Source organism: Pangasianodon hypophthalmus, chromosome 17, assembly GCF_027358585.1.
Source record: "Pangasianodon hypophthalmus isolate fPanHyp1 chromosome 17, fPanHyp1.pri, whole genome shotgun sequence".
Taxonomy (NCBI): domain Eukaryota; kingdom Metazoa; phylum Chordata; class Actinopteri; order Siluriformes; family Pangasiidae; genus Pangasianodon; species Pangasianodon hypophthalmus.
The window spans coordinates 20367848-20391663 of NC_069726.1; the positions used below are offsets into that span (position 1 = coordinate 20367848).

A 23816-nucleotide genomic window follows, 5' to 3' on the forward strand; every position below is an offset into this window, starting at 1 on the left:
CCTACTCCTGTAAAAGCAAGCAAGTCACTTGACCTCAGTACTGCTAAACTGCTCAGTGACCTGTAGGGCTGAGAATCTTTACAGAAAGTGCTGAGAGTTCCTGTTAACTGGATAATATATTTCCACAGACACCTGATGTTCTTTCTGTAAATTATTTAGTAAAACTCTGACTCTGCAGTCTGTCTAAGCGTCTTTCTAACAGGATAATGGTTCGTATTACAGAATCTGACCTCTAGTGTGTCTTGTGTCTCATGGGCCTTGTTCAGACTTAATATAAACATCTGTCTCAGGTGATCTGATCAGAAGTGCACAGTTGAAACAGTCAGTCATTCACACCTGGTGTAGTCATGTCTTGAATGCGTCCTCACTGATCACTTTTTGTCATTTTGACAGTAGCAGGGTTGCCAAGTCTGCCAAAAGTGACCCACCCCCACCTGGCCTTAGTGAGATAACGTATCTGCTGATAGATTGTAGCTTCTATAAGACTATCGACATTGCATTTCCTGAAACGTTAATTGGATAACTGAATCACAGTGTCAGTTAATCGTTTGGCACTCTTTGTTAATAAACTTACATGATTCTCTAAATCTTTTTGGTAAGTGCTGTAGTGGAAACTCTATAGAAATACAGTAATGAGAACACAATCACATGACTGCTTTTCTGTGTTAAACAGTTATATGAACTGTTTGCCTTGTTCATAGCACTGTAGAAATCACCATATTCTCTCTTTCTCTGTCTCTGTGTGTGTGTCCTGTGTTAGGGTGAGTTCAGGGAGGATAACTTCAACACAGCCATGCAGGTTCTCCGGGACGCTGGAGACTCCGGAGCGAGTGGAGGAGGAGGAAAATGGGACCCTAAAGGAAGAAGAGGCGGGACCAAGGGTTAGATTTCAAGTGTCTTTCTAGCTCTTAAAAATGGATGAAATCTATCTAGGGCTCATTAACATTGTACTTTTGCAAAATGTTATGTGTGTATATTAATTTCTTGCACCACAACACAAAATGTAACTATAAACAGATACACAGATATATTGTGTAGTTTTTTAGTAAATAAAAATGGTTAGCATTGGCAACTTTGTGTTATAAGAAGAATAAAACCCTTTGTGATGTAGTTACAGGAAAATAATCAACTGTGAGGTGGTGACAGTAACTCCGCTTCACACCGGCTGCATCGCACCATCCTGTTGTTGATTATTTTCCTATGAGTGTTTTATGTTAGTGTTTTATGTTTTATGTTTCTTGCTTGTCATTTTTAATCGGATGATTTTCAGGGCTTTCAACCTATTTTTGCATGTTGCTATTATTTGAATTATTGCTTACTCTTTGCTGCTGCAGATATTTTGAGTTGCACAAATGCCCTTTCAATTTAACGAAGTTGCAGCTTGTCAGTGAATGTGTACATTGCTGGTATATTATGTTTACGCTTATACTTTTGTGTACAGCTTTTCTGATTAACCTGATTTTTTTCTTTTTTCTCTCAGGTCCATCCAATGTGTTTAAGATAGTGAAGATGATCATGGAGAGGAACTTCCAGCCCGTCATCATCTTCAGCTTCAGTAAGAAGGAGTGTGAGGCGTACGCTCTGCAGGTGTCCAAACTCGACTTCAATACAGGTATCACAGCTCATCTACACGCACACACACACGCGCGCACACACACACGCGCACACACACACAGCTACACTGTGCTGCTGCTCAGGAATCACCAAGAGCTGCAGTACTTCAGCGTTTTCATTTTCCTGTATTGATCAATGGAAGAAAAGTTTGAGCAATTGGTGTTATTTTTGACAATAAACAAACACCAGGAGGAGAAGATGGATAACAGGAAAAGCTCATTAAATCTTAATAAAGTTGCTGAAATGGTTGTGCTGCCAAATGTTTTTAGCAATCACCCAAGTGTATTAATTTAAGCTCACTCCAAAATCATGACAGTCTTTTCATCTAAACAGACAGTTTTATTGTTTCAGGGTTTCATGGTCAGAAACTGCTTTTTACCAGAGCGTGCTCTAAACGCAGTAACATGAATAGTATGAATAAGGAATTGTGCTGCTTCCAAACAAACTCAGATGTCTGCAGTTTCCGCTTCTGACCACAAAGCAGCCCAGTGGCTGGAGGTCAGTTTACTCAGATGCAGGTTTGGCTTTGAATGTCTCAAAACAGCTTTATAGAAATCTCATGCTTGAGTCATGCTTGTGAAGGGGAGAAACAGAGTTTTCCCACACATAGGCGATAGTTGAACAGGAACCCAGGTATATTGATGACTGACTGAATATATTTTGTCTTTTTTAAAAAAAAAATCGTTTTATTGATTGGTTGTTTTAATTAATATACCTTTTTGAAAAAGTACTGAACCTTGTTTCCAGTTTAGCTATGAATGCAGCATGGGGTCAAGGGAAGAGAAAGAGCGTGCATAGAGAGCAAATATCTGTCATATTGATGGATGATATCCATCATACCCAAGGAAAAAAAACAAAACACTGAGAGAAGCCTCGCATAAAACGAGAGTCTGTACTTCCCCGGGTCTCTCTGTAGAGTTATGTTGTGATAATACTGTAAAAACATTTCTCAGGTCATATAGAGGAATTAAGTCAAGATAAAAATATTCACCACTGCAGGAAAATCGTTTTATGTATACAGTGTGATGAAATATCGATTCCCCAGGATCACAGAGCAACACACAAGGCAATACACAACTATACAATGCATACAAAAGAGTGAAATCTTTGTGTTTCTCACTTTTTATATCTCAAGATGAAGAGAAGAAACTGGTGGAGGAGGTATTCAGCAACGCCATCGACTGTCTGTCAGATGAGGATAAAAAGCTGCCCCAGGTGAGAGGGCACATACACACACTGTTGCTCGGTTTACACTGTTTCTCATCACTGGTTTATCAGATTCAAAATTGACAGCCGGCTCAGAAGTTGAAATTTCTAACACAATGTCAGAACCAATAAAAGTAAATTTAGCAGTTGATGCTATGTGGGATTACAATGCAATTATTTTCACTCATGCAGGATTGTTTCTTAGTAATTTATGTCTTACTCTGCATTCGCACTAGTGACAAGTGACAGTTCGTTTTCCTTACGCACGCAACACTCGCAGCGAGAGTTGCTCCAATGGGAATCGCGCGTGTCACACCGCGATTTCAGCGACAGAGGCAAGTGACATGCGAGTTGAGATTTCTCAACTTTTATGCAAATGAAGTATGACATGGTAAAACAACAAAGCCAAATGACTGGTTCGATCATATTGCACGTGTGGTACAATGTTCTTCATTCTCCCCTCACAACTTTAGTCCCTACCTCCTATTATGTTCTGTGTACTGATTGACTAGAAAAAGATGGAAGAAATAATTTTTCATTTTATCTTGTCATGTATTTGGAAGGAAGTAGCAGAGATCAGTGGTGTATCTTGAGTGTTTGTAGCTAGTACATTTAGCTTGTGCGGCTAATCTGCTAACAGCTGTTATGAAGCCTGGCATGTAACGTACTTCAAACAACCAACTTTTACACTTTTTCTTGCTTTATTAAAATATTAGAATTAATATTTAATACATTCTAAAGACATAAATAATATGCCAACTACTGTATATGCTAACAACTCCCACAGGCAACATAAATATTGCTTGCTCCACACCCACATAAGACAAAATACAAGCAACACGAGCAACTCATAGCTGGCTAGTGTGAACGCAGGGTTAGGGAAATGTTCTCGAGAGTTCGGACTTCAAGAACACTGTTCCTTTTAGACTCTTAACAACTACTAAATAATTTGCCTCAGACTCCAATTGCTTAAGCTCAGTGTTTCTGTTGACCAGTTGCCTAGCAACAGTGTTCTCATGACTTTTAACAAGATGAACAATGGGCATGTCGTGGTCCGATGTCACACGTTAATTTAAATCCATCACTTTATTTATTCAATATCGGGCAATTTGGATTGTACCGAATGTAAGTTTGTAAGACTTCTAGATGTAAATCGACATATTCTTTTCTAAATGCTTTCTTGAGTTCATGTGTTTGTTATAAATATACGCGAGTGCCGACGTTTCTCTCTCTCCTTTGTGTTTTTGCTTTCTCTTTTTCTCATTTGCACTACTACCTCAAAAATGAACCCTGTTCCCTCCAAGCTTTTAAAAGGCCAAACTGCTTATCATAAAACACAAGACAAACATCATGCAGACTTGCACCAAATTAGCTTTAAGAGTCTCATAAAGCTCTGCCATGCTGTGTGAGGGCATCTTCGCTCTCTCGGGTGACTCCTTCATCCCGGGTTCTCGCGTCTCTCCTTTTTCTGACCCCCTCATAGTTCTGGCTCCGCTCAGATTGTTGCAACACACCAGTATTGCAGGATTGAGTCACAACAGCTTGTCCAAATTTGCTTTTAACATGAGTTGCGTACTTTGTATAATAGGTTCATCTGTCCCTCAGCTGGGATTAACTCTGTGTTGTAACACAGCTGCTTTAACAGTTCACATTTGAAGTGAATTTCCAAAAAGTCATTGAAAGAAAATGGAAATCTTGTGTGAGTTTCCATCTGTCTAATTGTGGGGAATATTCTAAAAAAACAAGCAACAAAATGACACAAAATGAATGTCGGTCTGAGACCAAATTTGTTTCCATCATCTTTATTAGATCATTTCTAGCCTACTACTGTGTTACTGCCTTTCTGTACCTGATTCAGCTGTGTTTGGAAATGCTGTGGTACAGAAATGGGATATGAAGTTTTGAGGACAGAATTGTGATTTACGTCATACGGTGTTCACAGTCTGGAGTTTTATAAAGTTTCTGAAATCAGGCCTAATCGTAATAATAAATTTAATTAACGTAACATGTAAAAGTAAGATGATTCTCTCAGTTCTTGCCATGCGTTCACACTAGCAGTATTTTTTTCCATGCTCTGTGCTGGTCGTTGTTGGGTGGTCCAGTCTTTAGTTTATTTTTTGGCTGGTTGCCTTGGTTTCACTATGGTATCCTAGCTGGTATCCTAGACCTACTGCTGTGTGGGCATGTAAATGATATAGCTTGCTACAGAACGTATGCAAAACCACCCATTTGAGACTAAAAAAAAGATGTTCAGATCAGAAGTTCAGGGTATGTCCATAAAATATGATCTTTATTCATACTTTACAGACTGACAGGCTATTCAGAAACCCTGCCCATCCAGCAAACTTATCTTGTTAACAATATCATTCATCTTATTTTTCCACTCATAAGTGTCAGATAATCCCAGAGAAAATTGCATGGTGCAATATTGTTTGAGTCTGGAGGTGAAGACACATGAAGAACTGTCCATCACAATTGTCCACCTGTAGTAACATGCAAGCTGGGGTGGAAGGGAATATATTAACAATAAGTTTGTGACAAAAGTGGTTTTTGTGCAGGTTTTGTCAACACAGTTCCTTTTAGGTACTGAGGTGGACTTAACATAGTCCTCAGTCACACAGTAATACTAGACTCTGTGTGTGTGTGTGTTTAGGTGGAGCATGTTCTCCCTCTGTTGAAGAGAGGAATCGGGATCCATCATGGCGGACTGTTGCCCATCCTGAAAGAGGCCATCGAGATTCTCTTCTCTGAGGGACTACTGAAGGTCAGACTCGCTCATTCACTTATTCATAAATTAAAAAAAAAAAAATTCATTAATACTAAATATTTCAATATTTGTCTCTTACTGCAGGCCTTGTTTGCAACAGAGACATTTGCCATGGGAATCAACATGCCTGCTCGCACCGTGCTCTTCACCAGCGCTCGCAAGTTCGACGGCAAAGACTTCCGCTGGGTATACACACACACACACACACACACACACACACACACACACACACACACACACACACGTACACAGCAGTTTTTGCCTGTTTATGAGGACCAGCCACATGCCCCACAAGGTCAAAACTGTCAGATATTTGTGTTCATATAGGGACATTTGGTCTCCACCAAGATATACAAACACCCACTCACAAAAACATGCACCAAACAAAACCATTTAAACCATCTGAGACAACATTGTATTTCACATTCATCCATAGTTTATGCCACCTAATTAATATCAATCTAAAAATTATTTGGGCTGATAAAATAGTAAACCAAATATTAAGATGGTAGGGCAAATGCAGAGAAGTGGCCAATGTAGTTCTGAAGATGGTATACAGCATGGGGGTGCGACTGCATACCATGATAAGAAAACCTAATAAAACAGTACTGTTATGCTATACCAGTATAGATGATGCAAACAAAATTTGACCCCTTTTTCCTTTTTAAAAATACAGGGATGTCTCTGTCCTCTTAACAAATCTGTTTTTAAAAAATAACTTTCTTTCTCAATAACTCTCCACATGGCCACGTGTTGTTTGTCTAAATGACTCGAGCTGTTGGAATTTAAAATTTACGGGGGAAAAAAAGAAAAGCGCTTGGCCTCTCTGTTCTGGCACGAGGCTCATAGGACGCTGCCATCCAAAACGCTTTGTGAAGAACATCTGGAATCTCTGTGTGAAATGAATCTGAGTGTAAGAAAGCAGAAACTCACTGCCATGTCTCCTCTGGATCCCCAGGCTGCTCAGGGTTTTAAACTGACAGGATTTAAAGCTTTGAGGCCCTAAAGTACAATTACAGAGCAGTGTGGTACATGAGAGGCACTGAAAGACAAACATATACGTGCATGTGTAGAGTAAAAATGTGTACAATAAAAATGTAAAACAATTTAAAAAAAAAAAAAAAAAGTGTAGTTACTACAGATACCAAATATATATATATATATATATATATATATATATATATATATATATATATATATATATATATATATATATATATATATATATATATCTATCTATCTATGGCTCTGAACTGTCGATGCATTGGCTCCACAAGACTTCTGAAGGTATGCTGTGGTATCTGGCACTAAGATGTTAGCAGCAGATCCTTTAAGTCCTGTAAGTTGTGATGTGGAGCTTCCATGGATCTGACTTGTCCAGCACATGGTTTGTCCAGCACATCCCACAGATGCTTGATCGGATTGAGATCTGGGGAATTTGGAAGCCAAGTCAACACCATAAACTCTTTGTCATGTTTCTCAAACCATTCCTGAACAATTTTTGCAGTGTGGCAGGGCACATTATCCTGCTGAAAGAGGCCACTGCCGTTAGGGAATACTGGTGCAATGAAGGGGTGTAATTGGTCTAAAACAATGTTTAGGTAGGTGGTATGTATCAAAGTAACATCCACAGGGAATGCCAAGACCCAAAGTTTCTCAGCAGAACATTGCCCAGAGCATCACAGCATCACATGATGCAAACAAAATTTGACCCCTTTTTCCTTTTCAAAAATACAGGGATGTCTCTGTCCTCTTAACAAATCTGTTTTTAAAAAATAACTTTTTCTCAATAACTCCTCCGCCTGCCTCCGCCGTCTTGCCTTCTTCCTATAGTGCATCCTTGTGCCATTTTTTCCCCAAGTAAGCGACATACACCCGGCCGTCCACGTGATGTAAAAGAAAACGTGATTCATCAGACCAGGCCACCTTCTTCCATTGCCCCCTGGTCCAGTTCTGATGCTCACGTGCCCATTGTAGGTGCTTTTGGTGGTGTACAGGGGTCAGCATGGGCACTCTGTCCGGTCTGTGGCTATGCAGACCCATACGCAGCAAACTGCAATGCACTGTGTGTTCTGACCCCTTTTTATCACAGCCAGCATTAACTTTTTCAGCAATTTGTGTTACAGTAGCTCTTCTGTGGGATCAGACCACGCGGGCTAGCATTCGCTCCCCATGCGCATCAAAAACCCTTGGGCGCCCATGACCCTGTCTCTGGTTCACTGGTTGTCCCTCCTTAGACCACTTTTGGTAGATACTAACCACTGCGTACCAGGAACACCCCACTAGACCTGCTGTTTTGGAGATGCTGTGACCCAGTCATCTAGCCATCGCAGTTTGGCCCTTGTCAAAGTCGCTCAGAATCTTGTGCTTGCCCATTTTTTGTTGCTTCCAACATGTCAACTTCGAGAACAAACTGTTCACTTGCTGATATATTGCTAATATATCCCACCTCTATATCTCGCCACTGTAATAAGATAATTTTATTCAGTTCATCTGTCAATGGTTTTGATGTTATGGCTGATTGGCGTGTGTGCCTGTGCATATATAGGGGTGTGTGTGTGTGTGTGTGTGTGTGTGTGTGTGTGTGTGTGTGTGTGTGTATATATAATTTGAGAGAGAGTGATACAATCACAGTCCACTTTAGTAGGAACACCTGTACACCTGCTTATTTATGCAGTTATCCAATTAGTCAATCATGTGGCAGTAGCACGATGCATAAAATCATACAGCTGCAGGTAAAGAGCTTCAGTTAATGTTCACATCAAACATCAGAATGGGGAAAACGTGTAATCTCTGTGACTTTAACTGTGGCATAGTTGTTGGTGCCAGATGGGCTGGTTTGAGTTCAGAAACTGCTGATTTAGTGGGAATTTCACACGCGACACTTGCTAGAATTTACACAGAATAATGCAATCAACAAAAAAACACTGAGTGACAGTTCTGTGGGTGTAAATGCCTTGTTAATAAGAAAGGTCAGAGGAAAATAGCCAGATTGTTTTGATCTGCCAGAAACGATATAATAACACAATGATTTCTTACAACCGTGGTGAACCCTGTGGATGGGTGGATGAATGGGTGGACCCTGTAGATGGAGCAATGGAAGCATCCCGTAGATGATGGTTGGATACTATACATGTATTAGTGGATGGGAGGCTCTAATGGATGGATGGTGGGTTTCATCCTACAAATGGTTTAATGGATGTCTGGGTAGACCCTGTAGATGGGTTCTATCAAAGGATGGATCCTGTAGATAAATGGATGGATGATTGGCGTTTTAGATGGATTAATGCATGGATAAATGGATGGATCCTGTGGATAGATAGATTAAGCATGTAGATGTATGGATTGACTGACCCATAAAAATAAGTCTAAATATCAAATGTATTGCACAATTACCACAGATGGAAACGCAACTTTAATGGATGATGTTTTGCACACCAAATCTACCTGAAAATTGATAAGCAAAAATGTGCAAAAACCCAGCACTCGTTTAAGAGGCTGCTACTGTAGAAAGATGCTATCTTGGATTTTCTTTAAATGAGCTACTGAACTTTTGCATCTGCAAGATGAGTAGTTGTGAAATGTACATGCTCCAGCCAATGGTGCTGAGTTTGTTTCCTGTGTTGATATCTATGAGGAAAGAGCTTAATCAAAGCCACATGGTTATGACTAAGCCCGTGAGATCTCTTCCAACTGGACGGCTGAGAGTCTGTTCAGGGAACACATTGGACCAAATTTACATTTGGACAACTGTTTCTGACCTCACTTCACTTTCACTCATCTGTGCTGGGGTCCTGGAACAAGAGCAGATGTGCTTGATGGAGAGTGAAGTTGCTCCAGTGAGAATTGTTTACAATTCATTAGCTGTCAAACACTAATATGATGTTGTGCTTGGTTAGGTGGAATGCAAAATGTTCATGTGCAATTTTCCATACATTTTATTCGGATGGTGTCGTATTTTACTTTTACTTGTTTGGCAAATGAAGCAGATTTCAGTCCAATCACAGACCATTAAAGCAGAATCCGAGCAAGGCCTAGAGCACAGACCTTTACAGTACAGTCATACAGTTATAATGCAGCATACACTCACCGGCCCACCCAAAATGGCATGGATTCTTCATGGCATGGATTCCAGATGATGATTGAAACATCCTTTTGACATACTGGTCAATCCTGGACTTGTTCTTTGTGACATGACGCATTATCATGCTGGAAGTAGCCGTTATAAGATGAGTAAATTGCAGCTGTAATGTGGTGCAAGATGCAATTGGTCAGCAACAATACTCATATAGGCTGATGCTCGGTTGGTATTAAGGGGCCCAATGTGTGCCAAGAAATCATTCCCCACATCATTACACCACCAGCAGCCTAAACTTTTGACACAAGACAAGTTGGGAATGAATTCACGCTGTTGATGCCAAATTCTGACCCTATTGTCTGCATGTCACAGCAGAAATTGAAAATTGATTTGTCAGACCAGGCAACATTTTTCCAATCACCTGCTATCCGGTTTCAGTGAGCCTGTGACCACTGTAGTTCCAGATTCCTGTTTTTGGCTGACAGGAGTGGAACCTGATGTGGTCTTCTGCTGTTGTAGCCCATCTACCTCAGGGTATGATATGTTGTGCTTTCTGAGATGCTTTTCCGCTCATCATGGTTGTATCTGAGTTACTGTAGTCTTCCTGTCAGCTTGAACCGGTTTGACTATTTTCCTCTGAATATCTCTCATCAACAAGGCAAGATCACATTCTTTCCCCATTCTGATGTTTAATGTGAATGTTAACTGAAGCTCTTCACCTGTAACTGCATGATTTTATGCATTGCACCACCGCCACGTGATTGGCTGTTTGGATAATTGCATGAATGTACAGGTGTTCCTAATAAAGTGGCCAGTAAAAATATGTTTCATGATGAAGTTAAAATGTGAAATTAGTGGGAAATCTTGTAGTTCATTTCAGATTTACTCTGCCGATCAGATGGTGTGAACAATATGGAGTTTTAATTCACTTCATCATTTTTAAATTCATGCAAAAGAAACCCTGATGCTGTAAATGGATTTTTGGAGTAACTGACTAGTAAATGTGTGTACTCTTACTTATCAGATTGCTTCAGAACAAGTCGCTTACATCATCATGTAACCGTTCTCATTTCTTTGTTCTGAGTATTTCTGTCGAAAACATGTCCAATGGCTGTTCCTGTGTGTCCGTGCGTGCGTGTTTCTGTGTTATCAGATCAGCTCAGGAGAGTACATCCAGATGTCAGGCCGAGCCGGGAGGAGAGGGATGGACGAGAGAGGAATCGTCATCTTTATGGTGGATGAGAAGATGAGTCCAGCTGTGGGGAAGCAGCTCTTAAAGGTAAATAAAGCTGAAGGTCTCAGATGTGACTGCACAATCACTGATCTGTTAGCAATTAGTGTGTGAGGAAGCAAAGCATGAGACTGAGTTCCTTTTACTTAGAAAGATAGTCCTATTTTGTGTGAAAATTTTTACACTTTTTTTTTTCCCCTTCCCCTAAATAATTTTGTGACTTTTTTTTTTTTTTAAACTTCACATCATGTCACTTATCTTTTAAATCCATGTAAGTTCCAGATTGTTCAAGGGGGTGAATACTTATGGAAGGTACAGTATATGGATTGAAGCTGATAGATGGATGGATGTACTGAATAACTGAATGGTCCAGACAGGACAGAGGAGTGAAACAACTCCACATATCACCACCATAAAGTTGTGAAAGTGTTTGAGAGTTTTTCTGTGATTAGGTAATGGGAGTGATGGTCCACATTCTATCCTCTCCTCTCCTGTTATAGAGCCTGATTGACTCGCTAGTACATCATCCATACACATGATTTGGGTCAAGACTTGCTCTTTTAGCTGACACGGGGACACGTCCCAGTTTCTTTTTGCTCCAGTTGGTCCCAGATGGAGCCAGGCAGTGTTGCTCAGGACTGAGCATACTTTATTTTCTTTCATGCAGAGTATCTGTGCAAGTTTGTGAAGCTAAAATGAATCAGCAGACGCATATGTCCACTTTTTCCCCCATTGGAGCTCAGCATTCAGTTTGATCGATGGGTGCCGTCATCTGGATGTTTCTTTCCTTTCTATCTTTCTGGACGCTGGCTCTCACAGTCAATGCATTTCATCTTTTCATGCACAGTTATGATGTGAGTGAGCGCAAAGGACTGCTTTGTATTAATGAATTGGTTTGAATGGAGTCTTGCCAGTAAAGCTACTTTCAGAACCAATCAGTTATGTACGTTTGGTTCCAAAAAATCCGATTCCACCACTAAGAGCTGTTTTTACTTCATCATTTATCAACAACTAATAGATTATTTTGTTGGGCAGAACTTGTTGGTCAATAATCCATTATTTAAAACTCAGAAATTCATTTTTGAGATGTAGTCCTTGGGTAAGAATTTTGGGCAAGGGTAAATTTGGCGAAGTTGAAAGATTCAGATGCAGTCAGTTTGGTCTGGCTGGTGGGAGAGGAAATACTGGAGGAAAGGTAAACATGGTTTGTAGGTGGGCAGTGTAAATACACTGGCAAGTGTCAGGCTGGTACAGTTGGGCGGAGCAAATCCTGAGACAAGAGTCAGTTTGGTTTACTGTAAATTATATGTATTATTCTGTCTATTTATGCTGCAGAAATTTTCTAATTTAATAAGTTTACATTCATTTGATGAGGTTTTTCTCAGAAGCTGAGCATCAACACCTTATAAGATGACAGAAAATGGCTAGGGAGTTTGATTAATTGTGGGAAATGTCTGCCATGGGGGTAAAAAATCCCAAACTGTTTCATTTAACTTTGCTCAACTGTTCAGTTTAATATATTTCATAGCTTTTGCCTGTTTATTGAAAATGTGGAACAAACTAGTGGTTTTAATGATGGAATAATAAATTAAACCAACTGCGGAAATGCCTTAAATATGGCAGCACTAATGCAGCATTGTGTTTCGTGCATTGACAAATCAATTTATATTTGCTACTGGGATGGGCGATACGAGCAGTGGCACAAGCGGCAAGTCACAACTAAATAAAATATGGTTTCTTGCCATCAACTTGTGGAAAATACATGCTTTTTGGGCATATTTTTTATTTACTTTGCTTATAAAAACGAACGAACAGACACAGTGGAACCAACATACAAAAGTTGTTATAAATCCTGCAAAACAGCTGACACAAGCAACTTGGCTGAATATCTGGCTGACACATGCTTGCTACGAATATTCTCTACGCTGGGGAGATTGTGTAATTGCGAAAGTGTGTTACTGAGAGTTTAATGGTTTTACTTCAGGGAAATGGCTAACTGCTTTTCTGTGTAGTGACTCAAAGCTTGAGACACTTCTGATATATTACTCTAATTTTTTATGTAGTCTTATTTTTTTTTAAAGGAGGATAATGTCTCTGTTAAACAGAGAACATGGGTTAACCATGACTTTAAATTATGAGTTGATGCTGTACAACAGTATGAGGATGCTGTGCAAATACTTCCCTCTGCTCTCATGCCTTTACTTGCCTCTTGAGGAAGTAACCTGCAGTTCATGGGTGTAAATTACTGCCTGTAACAATTTCATTTATTATTACATTTATAGTCAGACAACAGCAGCAACTATACAGCTAAAATGTATAATCATAGCCAGTTATTAAATCAACTTGATTTCTCTCTTTCTCTCTCCCTCTTTGTTAACAGGGTTCTGCTGACCCTCTGAACAGTGCCTTCCACCTCACATATAACATGGTCCTGAACTTGCTGCGTGTGGAGGAGATTAACCCCGAGTACATGCTGGAGAAGTCCTTCTACCAGTTCCAGCACTACAGAGCTGTCCCTGGTGTAATCGAGAGTAAGACACACACACACATTTATTTCCTTGAGAGCCATAAATACTTTAATAGCCTATACTTTTGTGCTCATGAACATCCAAATTGGAAATGCGCCCAACCCTACTAGCCACGCCTCTTCTCCATGTAAACTGGTGTTGCATGCCCTACATTTGCATATTGATACCTGATGGCTTCTTAAGTTTTATGACTGAGTAACACTCGTCTATGACAGGCTTAGGCTTTTTTTTTTTTTCTTCTTACTATTACCAACCTAGTGGTTCTCCCTTGCTGTCCCTGCACGGTCTCTGATTTGATCCTGAGCTCGAGTTACTGTCTGTGCGGAGTTTTGCCTGGTCTCCCCGTGTCCATGTAGTTTCCTCCGGGTTATTCGGTTTCCTCCTTCCAAAGGTGTATTAGTGGCTCTAAATTGCCCCAAGGTGTGAATGTGTGTGGTGCCCTGTGATGAACCGGCGTTCCATCCACTGTGTACCTAGCTTGTACCTAGCTTGGGTTCCACCTCAGCCCTGACCAGCATAAAGATAAATAAATGAATGAGGAAAAAACCCCATGTAGTTTAGAGCAGAGGTTCTCAAATATTTTTAGTCTCAGGCTGTCTTTGTAGATAGCATCACTGCGTTACTATTTCTCTCTGTTGTTCTCAGAGATGCAGAAGCTGGAGGAGATGTACAACAGCATCGAGATCCCCAATGAGGACAGCGTGGTCACTTACTATAAAATCCGCCAGCAGTTAGCCAAGCTGGCCAAAGAGATCGAAGAATACGTACATAAACCCAAATACTGCCTGCCTTTCCTACAGCCTGGCCGCCTAGTCAAGGTGACCTCTGACCCCTGTGACATCAGTTTGCTTTGTTTCTGTGATTTTTCTGTTTGCTGGCTAGCTTTTATAGGTTAAAATTATAGGTTAAAATTAGCACTCTGTTTAAAAAGTTTTAATTCTGTATTCTTGGTATAATATTAGTGCTAATTCTTTCTCAGTAGTTTAAGTTCTTTTCCTGTGTAATTAATTAATTTCTTATACTAATCCAGATTAGTTACTTGCCTTTCCTGTAGCCTGATAGTAGTCAGGGTGACTTCTGACCTCCTTCATGTCACTGACTGTTTCCACGTCTTGCTTTTACAGGTGAAAAAGGACAATTTGGATTTTGGCTGGGGCATCATTGTTAACTTCTCCAAGAAGTCAAACGTCAAGGTAGGTTCCATTTAGTTCCCAGCAGTTACACTGTATGGACACCTGACTGTCATACTCATATATGCTTTTTGAACATCCCATTCCAGAGTTTGTACCCTGTTTACTATTATAATTACTTCCACTCTTCTATGAAGGCACTGAACAAGATGTTGGAATGTAGCTGTAGGGATTTATGTTCATTCAGCCATATGAGCATTAGTGAGATCAGGCACTGATGTTGGTGAGGAGGTCTGGGGTGCAGTCGGTGTTCCAGTTCATCTCAAAGGTGTTCAGTGGGGTTGAGGTCAGGGCTCTGTGCAGGACACTCGAGTTCTTCCACTCCAACCTTCACACACCATGTCTTCATGGAGCTCGCATTGTGTACAGGGACATTGCCATGCTGGAACAAGTTTGGGCTTCTTAGTTCCAGTGAAGGGAAATTGTAATACAATACAATAGTGTGCTTTCAACTTTCTGGCAACAGTCTGGGGAAGAACCACATGGGTGTGATGGTGTCCACAAACATTTGGCTATATAGTGTACCAGTTATTAAGATAAAGATGCATTCAGTGCATATTGTGTTACATTTGGAAGGAGGCTGCTAAAGTAGGCAGCATTTTTGTGGGCAGAGGTAAAGCTGTCCCATTCTATGAGAGCTATATGAGAGCTTATGAAGTTTTGTTTGACAGTCTTTTGATTTTTATATTGAGTCACTGAGTCAAGTTTTGACCCACAGAAAGATCAAAAGCAGGTACTTTTTCAACTGTTTTATAATTTTTACACATTTTGGTGGAAAACATCTTACATATTTAGTGGAAGGTCTCAATTTAAACGAGCACTGTCCTTGTAGAGAAAGGCAATCCCATAATTCTTTTCAGACAAAAGAATGTAAAACATGATACCCATGCTGGTTTTTTTTTTTTTTTTTTTTTTTTTTAAATAAACTAATGTACTAATTAAATACAATGTTATGGTTAAGCCGTGATAAATAAGTGAAAATATAATGTAATATTGGCACATACCCTTTGCCCTTAATTGTATCCAGTAATAACCAGACTTTTGTTTTTCTTTCAGAAGCAAAATATAAACTGTATGGTGTATGTATGTGTGTGTTTAGGCCAGTACTGGTGATCTGGATCCTCTGTATGTTGTGGAAGTTTTATTAAACTGCAGTAAGGAAAGTGTGAAAAACGCTGCAACGGAGGCAGCCAAACCAGCAGCACAGGGAGAGAAAGGAGAGATGCAGGTGAGGAAATATACACCCATTTATTTATTCTAAAGGATCCACAGAACATGTGTTTTTGAGTTAATATATAGATCTAAGTTGGTGTGCCCTGAAGTTGGGAGTGGGCAGTGTCTGATTGTGTGTATATATAAATAAATCAGGCACTGCCCATTTTATAAATAAAATGTCGTAAAGACGATTGGCAGCATTTGTGTGTGTGTGTGTGTGTGTGTGTGTGTGTGTGTGTGTGTGTGTGTGTGTGTGTGTGTGTGTGTGTGTGTAGAGAGAGAGAGTGTATTGTAACAGATTGTTAGGTTTAAAAAAAAAAAAAAAAGAAAAGAAAGAAAAACTTACTTTAAAAGTGTTGAACAGTTCCGAGAGGATGGGTGTGCCAAAGGATCTTGGTTATGCAAGATGTTATGTTCTTGGGTAAAGAACCTTTTGATGTGATAAATATTTCTCCCTCTTGGTTTCTTCTGATGATGATGATGTAAATGAGTGAGAGAAGGTTATGGAGTGAATCACTTATTTATTTATTTATTTATTTATTTTTTAATTTTATTTAATCAGGTGGTGCCCGTCATGCTGAATCTCCTCACCTCCATCAGTTCAGTGCGGCTCTACATCCCCAAAGACCTGCGGCCCTACGACAACCGACAGAGCATGCTTAAATCCATACAGGTAATACACACACACCCACACACACACACACACACACACACACACACTATATATGTATATGTATGGCTCACCAGAATTCAATAGGATGAAAGAAGGAATAGTGATGTAAGAGTGTATGCATATAAAGGATAGTCTGTACACTCTTAGAAATTGGGCTCCTTAAGAGTTCATAGCTTCCAAAATTTGAGTTCTGCTTAGGCTAGGGAAAACACATTCAGCTGAAGAAGTTTACTCACTATTTCGCTGCATTCTTGTAACTCATGTAGTTTCTATTTTTCTCATTGTTTTTGTATCTGTATCTTATTCTCTTTGTTTCTCTCTCTCTCTCTCTCTCTTTTTCAGGAGGTGCAGAAACGTTTCCCTGATGGTCTCCCTCTGTTAGACCCCATCGATGATATGGGCATTACAGACTCAGGGCTGAAGAAGGTCATCCAGAAGGTGGAGGCCTTTGAGCACAGGATGTACACACACCCACTCCACACTGACCCCAGCCTCGGGACTGTCTACACACTCTGTGAGAAGAAAGCAGTGGTGAGTACACACAGAGACACACATACAGGTGTTATAGGTTTTGCTTATTAGCATTTTCGATCTAAAATATTCCTGCTTAGTGTGGAATATGTATAATACTAAGCTACCAGCACTTCTTGCTACAAAAGCCTAGTAGATTATTAGGTTTATGATCAATTTGTGGTGCAGATCTTCGAAGCAGAAAAGAATAATTCAGTGCTTTGTGAAAGGTTACTTGTTCTCCTGCGGATAAATGCTCAGTGCTGCACATGGTGGTCTAGCATTGTTGTTTGTGTTGAAATAACTATCATTTCTTACCCCAGATTTCCTTCATCGTAAGGAAACAAAGGCAGGAAACTGACCTTACATTGGAGATTAAGTCAGAAGAGATTGCTTTTTATAAAGCTCTTATAAAAATACTGAGTTATCTATGGGGGAAAAGTTATAAAATGTCATGTAGTCAACAAGTGTCATGGAATTGGAAAACATTTTTGGCTGCACTCACATTTATAGGACCCAAAAACACAAAGTAGGTGTAGCACAGATCTGAGCCATTTGAAGACAGATCACACTTAACTGCACATTCACAAATCCTCATCATAAACCAGCGTCTGTAACGTGTCTGCAGTGAGTAATGTGTGTGCGTGTGGATCCGATGTCTGTGTTTTTATATCTCGAACGTTCGTGATCACTGGAGTTGTTAGGTACTGACCCACAACAATGGCACTTTAGGGAAATTGCTGGTTGAAGTATAACTACCTGAACAACCAACACACACAGACACACCCAGAAACGCCTCTTATTGTCTCTAAATATCGCTCTTGCGTGCGTACTCAACCTCTGTTTCACATGCACTGTCTGTGTGCATTGTAGCACTGACCAAAATCATGTCTTGACCACTATCTCAATCTGCATCAATCATTTGTCTCTGCCTCTCATATAGTATCTTTATATCTGTCTACATGTATGATGCATTTCCACAGATAAACAGCCATTAATAGTGTGGTGCAAGTGTAGTAAAGTGTGTGTGTGTGTTGCAGATTGCGGGTGATATCAAGGCAGCAAAGCGGGAGTTGAAGAAAGCCCGCACCGTGCTGCAGATGGACGAGCTGAAGTGTCGGAAGCGCGTGCTGCGACGCCTCGGGTTTGCCACCTCCTCCGATGTCATCGAGATGAAGGGGCGGGTCGCCTGTGAGATCAGCAGGTGAAGCAGCCAATCATGGCAGTCTGTATAAGAGGAACCCTCCGTCTTGTAACTTTTTTAATATAAGGAAGATATTTATGGTCTCATATAAGCCTTGAAGGTTACAAGATGACTCAGCGGATGTGTTTGCATGCTTAGGGTTGAGAGCAAAGGAGACCAAAAGAGAAGGCTGTAAACACTCTTGAGACAAAGTGTTAAATTCTTTATTCATTTTGTGTTATTTAAATAATAAGACATGATGTACACAGGTATCATTGTAAATGGCTGAAGATTTGGGAAATATTGTTTAATATATAATGTTTCAGTGTGCGCGTGTGTGTGTGTGTGTGTTTTCCAGTGCGGACGAGCTGCTCCTGACCGAGATGATGTTTAACGGTCTCTTTAACGATCTGACTGCTGAACAGGCGACAGCTTTACTGAGCTGCTTTGTCTTCCAGGAAAATGTAACTATGCACACATTCTGTTTATGTACCATAAAGTCCCTATTTAATGTAAAGACGCCAAACATGTGAATACATACCTGGCTTTCCTGAATAAACAGCATCCACTAGAAGGCAGAAATACAGTATACATAAGTCATAGCCTAGAAAATATGGTTTCTATCTCAGATATGTATATTTACATCTCAGGATGTAAATACTTGATGTTTTGAGCTGCAGTGTAAAACACTTTAATGCTGTTTATATGAAGAGCAGGTTGATGTTAGTCAGGAATCCGAATTTGAGCCAATGCATTCCAGTAATGCTTCCAGTGGAAACTGTGTGCGTGCGTATTCTAAAGCATTTTTTTCTAACTGTGTGAGAGACGTCACAAACAGCAGTTACACTCCTATTTTAACAAGCGTTTCATTCCATATCAGCAGTGTCAGTGGTGCGCTAGAGACCGCTGCCCTTGTTTAACACGTCATCGCTATTTTTTTCACTTGTGTGTGGAAGTGAAGCATACATTCCATAGAACCTTTTTGAAATCACACACTTTGTTTGCTGTATCTTTTCATTCAAGGTGTTTTCACATCTGCAGCATTTGTACAGTTTGAATTGAGCTCTAGTATGTTCTTCCCCTCAGTGCGGTTCTTCAGGTAGGTGAGGACACAGTGATCACACTCTGGTCCAAGAGCGTTTGAGTCAATTTATCTTGGCCCACTTCCAAGTGAACCCTACCTAGCATGGTTCAACTGCAGTAAGAAAGTGACCGATAAACAAAAACACAAAATAAACACTACAGAAAATGTTTTAAACTAGCTATTTATACAATTGCCTAATTATTTATTTAGAGTTGGCTCTGCTTGGTAAAGGTTTTTTTTTTTTTTTTTTTGGGTCGATTTGGTTCATTTTATTACGTGCAGTGTGAAATCAAACCAAATAGTATATGAACTAAAACAAAGTATCACTTTTGCTCTGATTCTGATGCAGCAAATGGAGTAATAGGTGTAAAAACACCCTTATATAACCAGGAAAAATACAAATAGGTTGTTTATTCCATGTTGCAGTCTCGTGTAGTGTTTTCCTGAACTGCGTTGTAATTACAGCTGGCTCAACCGACTTGATCTGTACCCATCCTCCATGGTTCATTTACCCAGTTGTATATTTGGACAATAATTTTCTTGATTAAAACCGATGCATGCTGTCGTGCTGGTAGCACATGTGGAGCGCTTGTGATGTGAATTAGACGGACTGTTCGTGACACTGAGCCACAACACTGATGTGTGATATGTTTAGTGTGAATTCAGGATAAAAGTGAGAAGTTCGTGTGCATTTTGATATAGAGCTGTAGCTCAGTGAAGGCCTGAGTAGATTTCGTGATGAAGCTGTTGATGCTCAGTTAGAGTTACTTGTTTCTGTCTGGAATGAGCTTCTGAAAGCCTGGAACAATCTTTATCAGTGTTTCACTCAGAAATGCATCACATTGCAGAAAACAAAATTTATTCGAATTTCTCTTTTATGCTGACTTTAACACTGTAGTTGAGTTACTCCGCAAAAACAGACTGCACTGTGTTTCTTCAACCTAGTAAATTCTGCTGTCAGAATATTGGAAAATATGACAAACTTTTGTCAGTCCTTAGCAAGACGAAATTTACATGGTTTTATCTTCACACTGCATGTAAAAGTGGCCCAAATTCCTCTTTTATGATTCCTCTTTTGATTAATTGTTAGATTCTTCCGTCCAGGTTATCTTGCATTCTGATTTGGCCCGGTTTTATTTGTAGTCCTGAAGTCTGATTTCTGATATGTGGCAATGCAAGCTCTGTCTAAACGATGAGATCAGAATACGTGATTAACTTGGCATTAGTGATCGTTTTTCCGCTTGCACTCGGTCAGTAAATGTTACTCTGATGACACTGTGCTCTTTTTATATAGTAATTGATAACACTGCAGTGAGGACACAGCTCTCATTTCACCTCATCGCCCTTGTTGTTTCTGTGAATTCACAGCCGCTCGCTTTGCCCACTGTGTAACATGAACAACACCTTTAAGGTTAGCGATTACCTGCACTTTATTTCCAGATTGTGTCTGAAGTGATTTAGAATTGAGGAGTGTGAATATAGCTGTAGTCTGGGCCTCAAAATATTGTTTAGACTGTGATGTAAGTGAAATGATATACTATGTGTATAACACTACTAATAAGATTAAACCATCTAGCCACAGGGAAAAAGTGTTCAATGAATGAATGAATGAATAAATAAATAATAATTTGCTCCTTGTAATAACAGAGAGGCCAACACCATTTTTCAGTGAACCCCTAGTAACAGAAAAGGACATTTTTTTTTTGTTGTTTTGTTGTTTTTTTTTATAAATGTGAGTCATATATAGCACTATTTTAAGACTAAGATACACTGAGATTGTTGTAACTTTGTGTATAAAGTTGTAACTTTCTGTAGGAAGAAACGACGAGCATGGTAGCTGTGTGGAAGGTGTGTGCGTGTTGAGGCTTTTTCAGTTGGTATTATGGGACAGTGTGTGTGTATGTGTGTGTGTTGACAACTGGTTTCTCTCCTCTGTCAGCTGTCATTTTGGAGTGTTTCCACCTGTCGTGTCTCTCTCTCTCTCTCTCTCTCACGCATGCTGCAGAATACACAGCTTATGTCTCCTCCTCTGAATGGATTGTGGCTGAGAGCACTCGGGCATTTGTAGGAGGTCAAAGGTTACACCAGTGTCACAGACCAGTGTTTCCTACTGACTGTTAAAATCATCAAAGCTAGAAGTCGCTGGACATCTGGTGATATATTGGTTCAGCAGTGTATCACTGGACTGTATACAATGTGATGATCATTAGTGAGTTTTGCAGTAGTCCAGCTTCTGTCTCAGCAGAGGTAGATTCTTCAAGCTTGCAGTTGTTGGTGGTCGTACTGGAAGTAAGCTGAAGCTCGCTGTTTTAAGCTCTTCACGCTTCCTGCCCTCACCATAGAGATGTTCATGGAACTGTTTTTAATGCCATTCCTGGCTGCTCCAAAAATTGAATTGTGACTGATCCTGCCCACTCCTGAAGGAATTCTAACCAATCCCACTCAGTCTTGAAAGAAATTCTGCCCAATTGTACCCATTCTCGAAGGGATTCAGACTACTCCTGCTCCCTCCTAAAGCAATTCTGACCACTCCTGCTCACTCATAAAGGAATTCTGACCAATCCCACCAGCCCCCTAATGATGTCTGACCAATCCTGCTCCTTCTTGAAGGAGTTCTGACCAAACACAACCACTCTTGAAGGAATTCTGACAAGTCTCACTCACGCCTGAAGAAACTCTCAAATTCTGCCCTCTCCCTCAGACATTCTTGACTAGTCCTGCTCACTCTTGAAGGAATTTTGACCAATTCCACTTATTCCTAAAGGAATTCTGACCAATCCTGCCTGCTTCTGAAGGAATTCTGACAAAACCCACCCACTTCTGAACTATTTCTAACCAAACCAGCTCCATCAAGAAGGAATTCTGACCAATCCCAACCATTCTTGCAGACACTCTTGCCAAATCCCACTAGCTCCTAGAGATGTTACGTCCCATACTGCCCACTGCTGAAGAAATTCAGACCAACCCCACCCACTCAGCAAGCAGTTATTATTGTTTGCTCCTTCCAATCATATTTTCTGACTTAGTTGGTTCTATTTGTCAAAATATATACAAATCTATAATTTAAACCACAGTGACCCTCACCAATATAAAGCAGTTACTGATGAAAGAGTAAATGAGTTAGGCATCTCCCAACATGAATGAACGTGGTCTTTCCTGCGGCTTTTTCTTTGGCTCCCCAAATCAGGATCTGAGCCCCGATATACCCCTCTACCCCACAACGCATGCCTGAGCTAGAACATCTGAATGCTAGTGAAAGAACAGACAGGGTTACATGACTGAGGGAGTGAGTGGAGATGCTTCCTTTTCCTGATTGGATGTTGGTGAGCCACATAAATTTTTTTCCTTCCTTTTGTAGGGCCTGGAGTTTCTCCTCTGAGCAGATATTTTATTGAAGCAGCAAACAGTGCTCTGCCTTAAATATCACTGGCTGCACCTTTAATATAAAGTCTCTGGCCAGTTCTAGCTGCCCCTGGCACGATAGGATGGTTCAAGTGAGTTTGAGTGTCTTAAGAATGTGGCCTCTATGCAACATGTCTCAAATCTCATAACACAAACGTTCAAAGATGAGTCGATGAGCACCACTGTGGCTCGCTGCGAGGGTGGAACTCATGAAACGTGGTCAGTTGATAGCTACTGGAACAGCGCACGCTCAGATTTATTAAATGTCTGATGCATGGGTTTTATTTTCCTTGTGTGTGGTCTTTTAAAGTTTACATATTTCATATTTTTATAGCGAGCTTGCTTACACTGTGTTTAGTGCATTGGGTCAGTTTATTTTATTTCCTTTTAATGAATGTTGTTCCGTTGTTAGAAATGTCATCTCTCTCTCTCTCTCTCTCTCTCTCTCTCTCTCTCTCTCTCTCTCTCTCTCTCTCTCTCTCTCTCTGCAGGCTAATGAGATGCCTAAACTTACAGAGCAGTTAGCAGGTCCACTCCGACAGATGCAGGTAACATAAATTCAGTCTGAAATACACACAGTGTATGTTGATGCAGCACTGTGGTTCCTCTCACATGTGTTTACATTCATAAATGGAGTGTCACATCAGTGCTCATGCCTCGATGTGGTGGAGTTTAGAAAGGAGTCTCTGAAGTTGGTCTCTCTTGCAAATCTCTTGTTAGTAGACAATATTTCTGTAGTTTCTGTTATTTTGACATCTCAACATGCAGATAATATTTAAGAGGAGATTGCTTAGACAGACAGCATATTTAAGTCCCATTCATGCTCCGGATATAAAGTCTGTCCTATTTCCAAGACGACACATTGACACTTGGAAGACTCCTGGCCTTTTTAGACCCTTAAACCAGTTCTACTCAGGTGGTTTTGCCTCCAGACTTTCATTATAATGACCTAAAAGCAATTTAACTTTATAGTCTTATTTTTAATCTGCATTTATGTAGAGTTATTATAATATTGTACACTGTAATAACATTAATTTTCCCCCACTATTTACGATTTTCCCAATACGTATCTTGAATAACAAAAGATTTAATGTGGCAGTTCTATAGAAATATATCATTACATGTCGAATGGCAA

The 23816-nt window shown here is 40.1% G+C and overlaps 1 protein-coding gene across 1 annotated transcript in view; it reads left to right on the plus strand.

Moving 5' to 3' along the window:
* mtrex (Mtr4 exosome RNA helicase) overlaps positions 1–23816 on the plus strand; it is a 32119-nt gene that overhangs the window by 5950 nt on the left and 2353 nt on the right. The window contains exons 10-24 of the mRNA XM_026942552.3: positions 761–881; positions 1481–1612; positions 2750–2829; positions 5474–5584; positions 5672–5773; positions 10819–10944; positions 13277–13427; positions 14070–14242; positions 14549–14617; positions 15714–15842; positions 16392–16502; positions 16845–17033; positions 18053–18216; positions 18554–18659; positions 23173–23229. Of these exons, the coding sequence (XP_026798353.3) occupies positions 761–881; positions 1481–1612; positions 2750–2829; positions 5474–5584; positions 5672–5773; positions 10819–10944; positions 13277–13427; positions 14070–14242; positions 14549–14617; positions 15714–15842; positions 16392–16502; positions 16845–17033; positions 18053–18216; positions 18554–18659; positions 23173–23229 (1821 nt within the window). The remainder of the gene's footprint in view (positions 1–760; positions 882–1480; positions 1613–2749; positions 2830–5473; positions 5585–5671; positions 5774–10818; positions 10945–13276; positions 13428–14069; positions 14243–14548; positions 14618–15713; positions 15843–16391; positions 16503–16844; positions 17034–18052; positions 18217–18553; positions 18660–23172; positions 23230–23816) is intronic.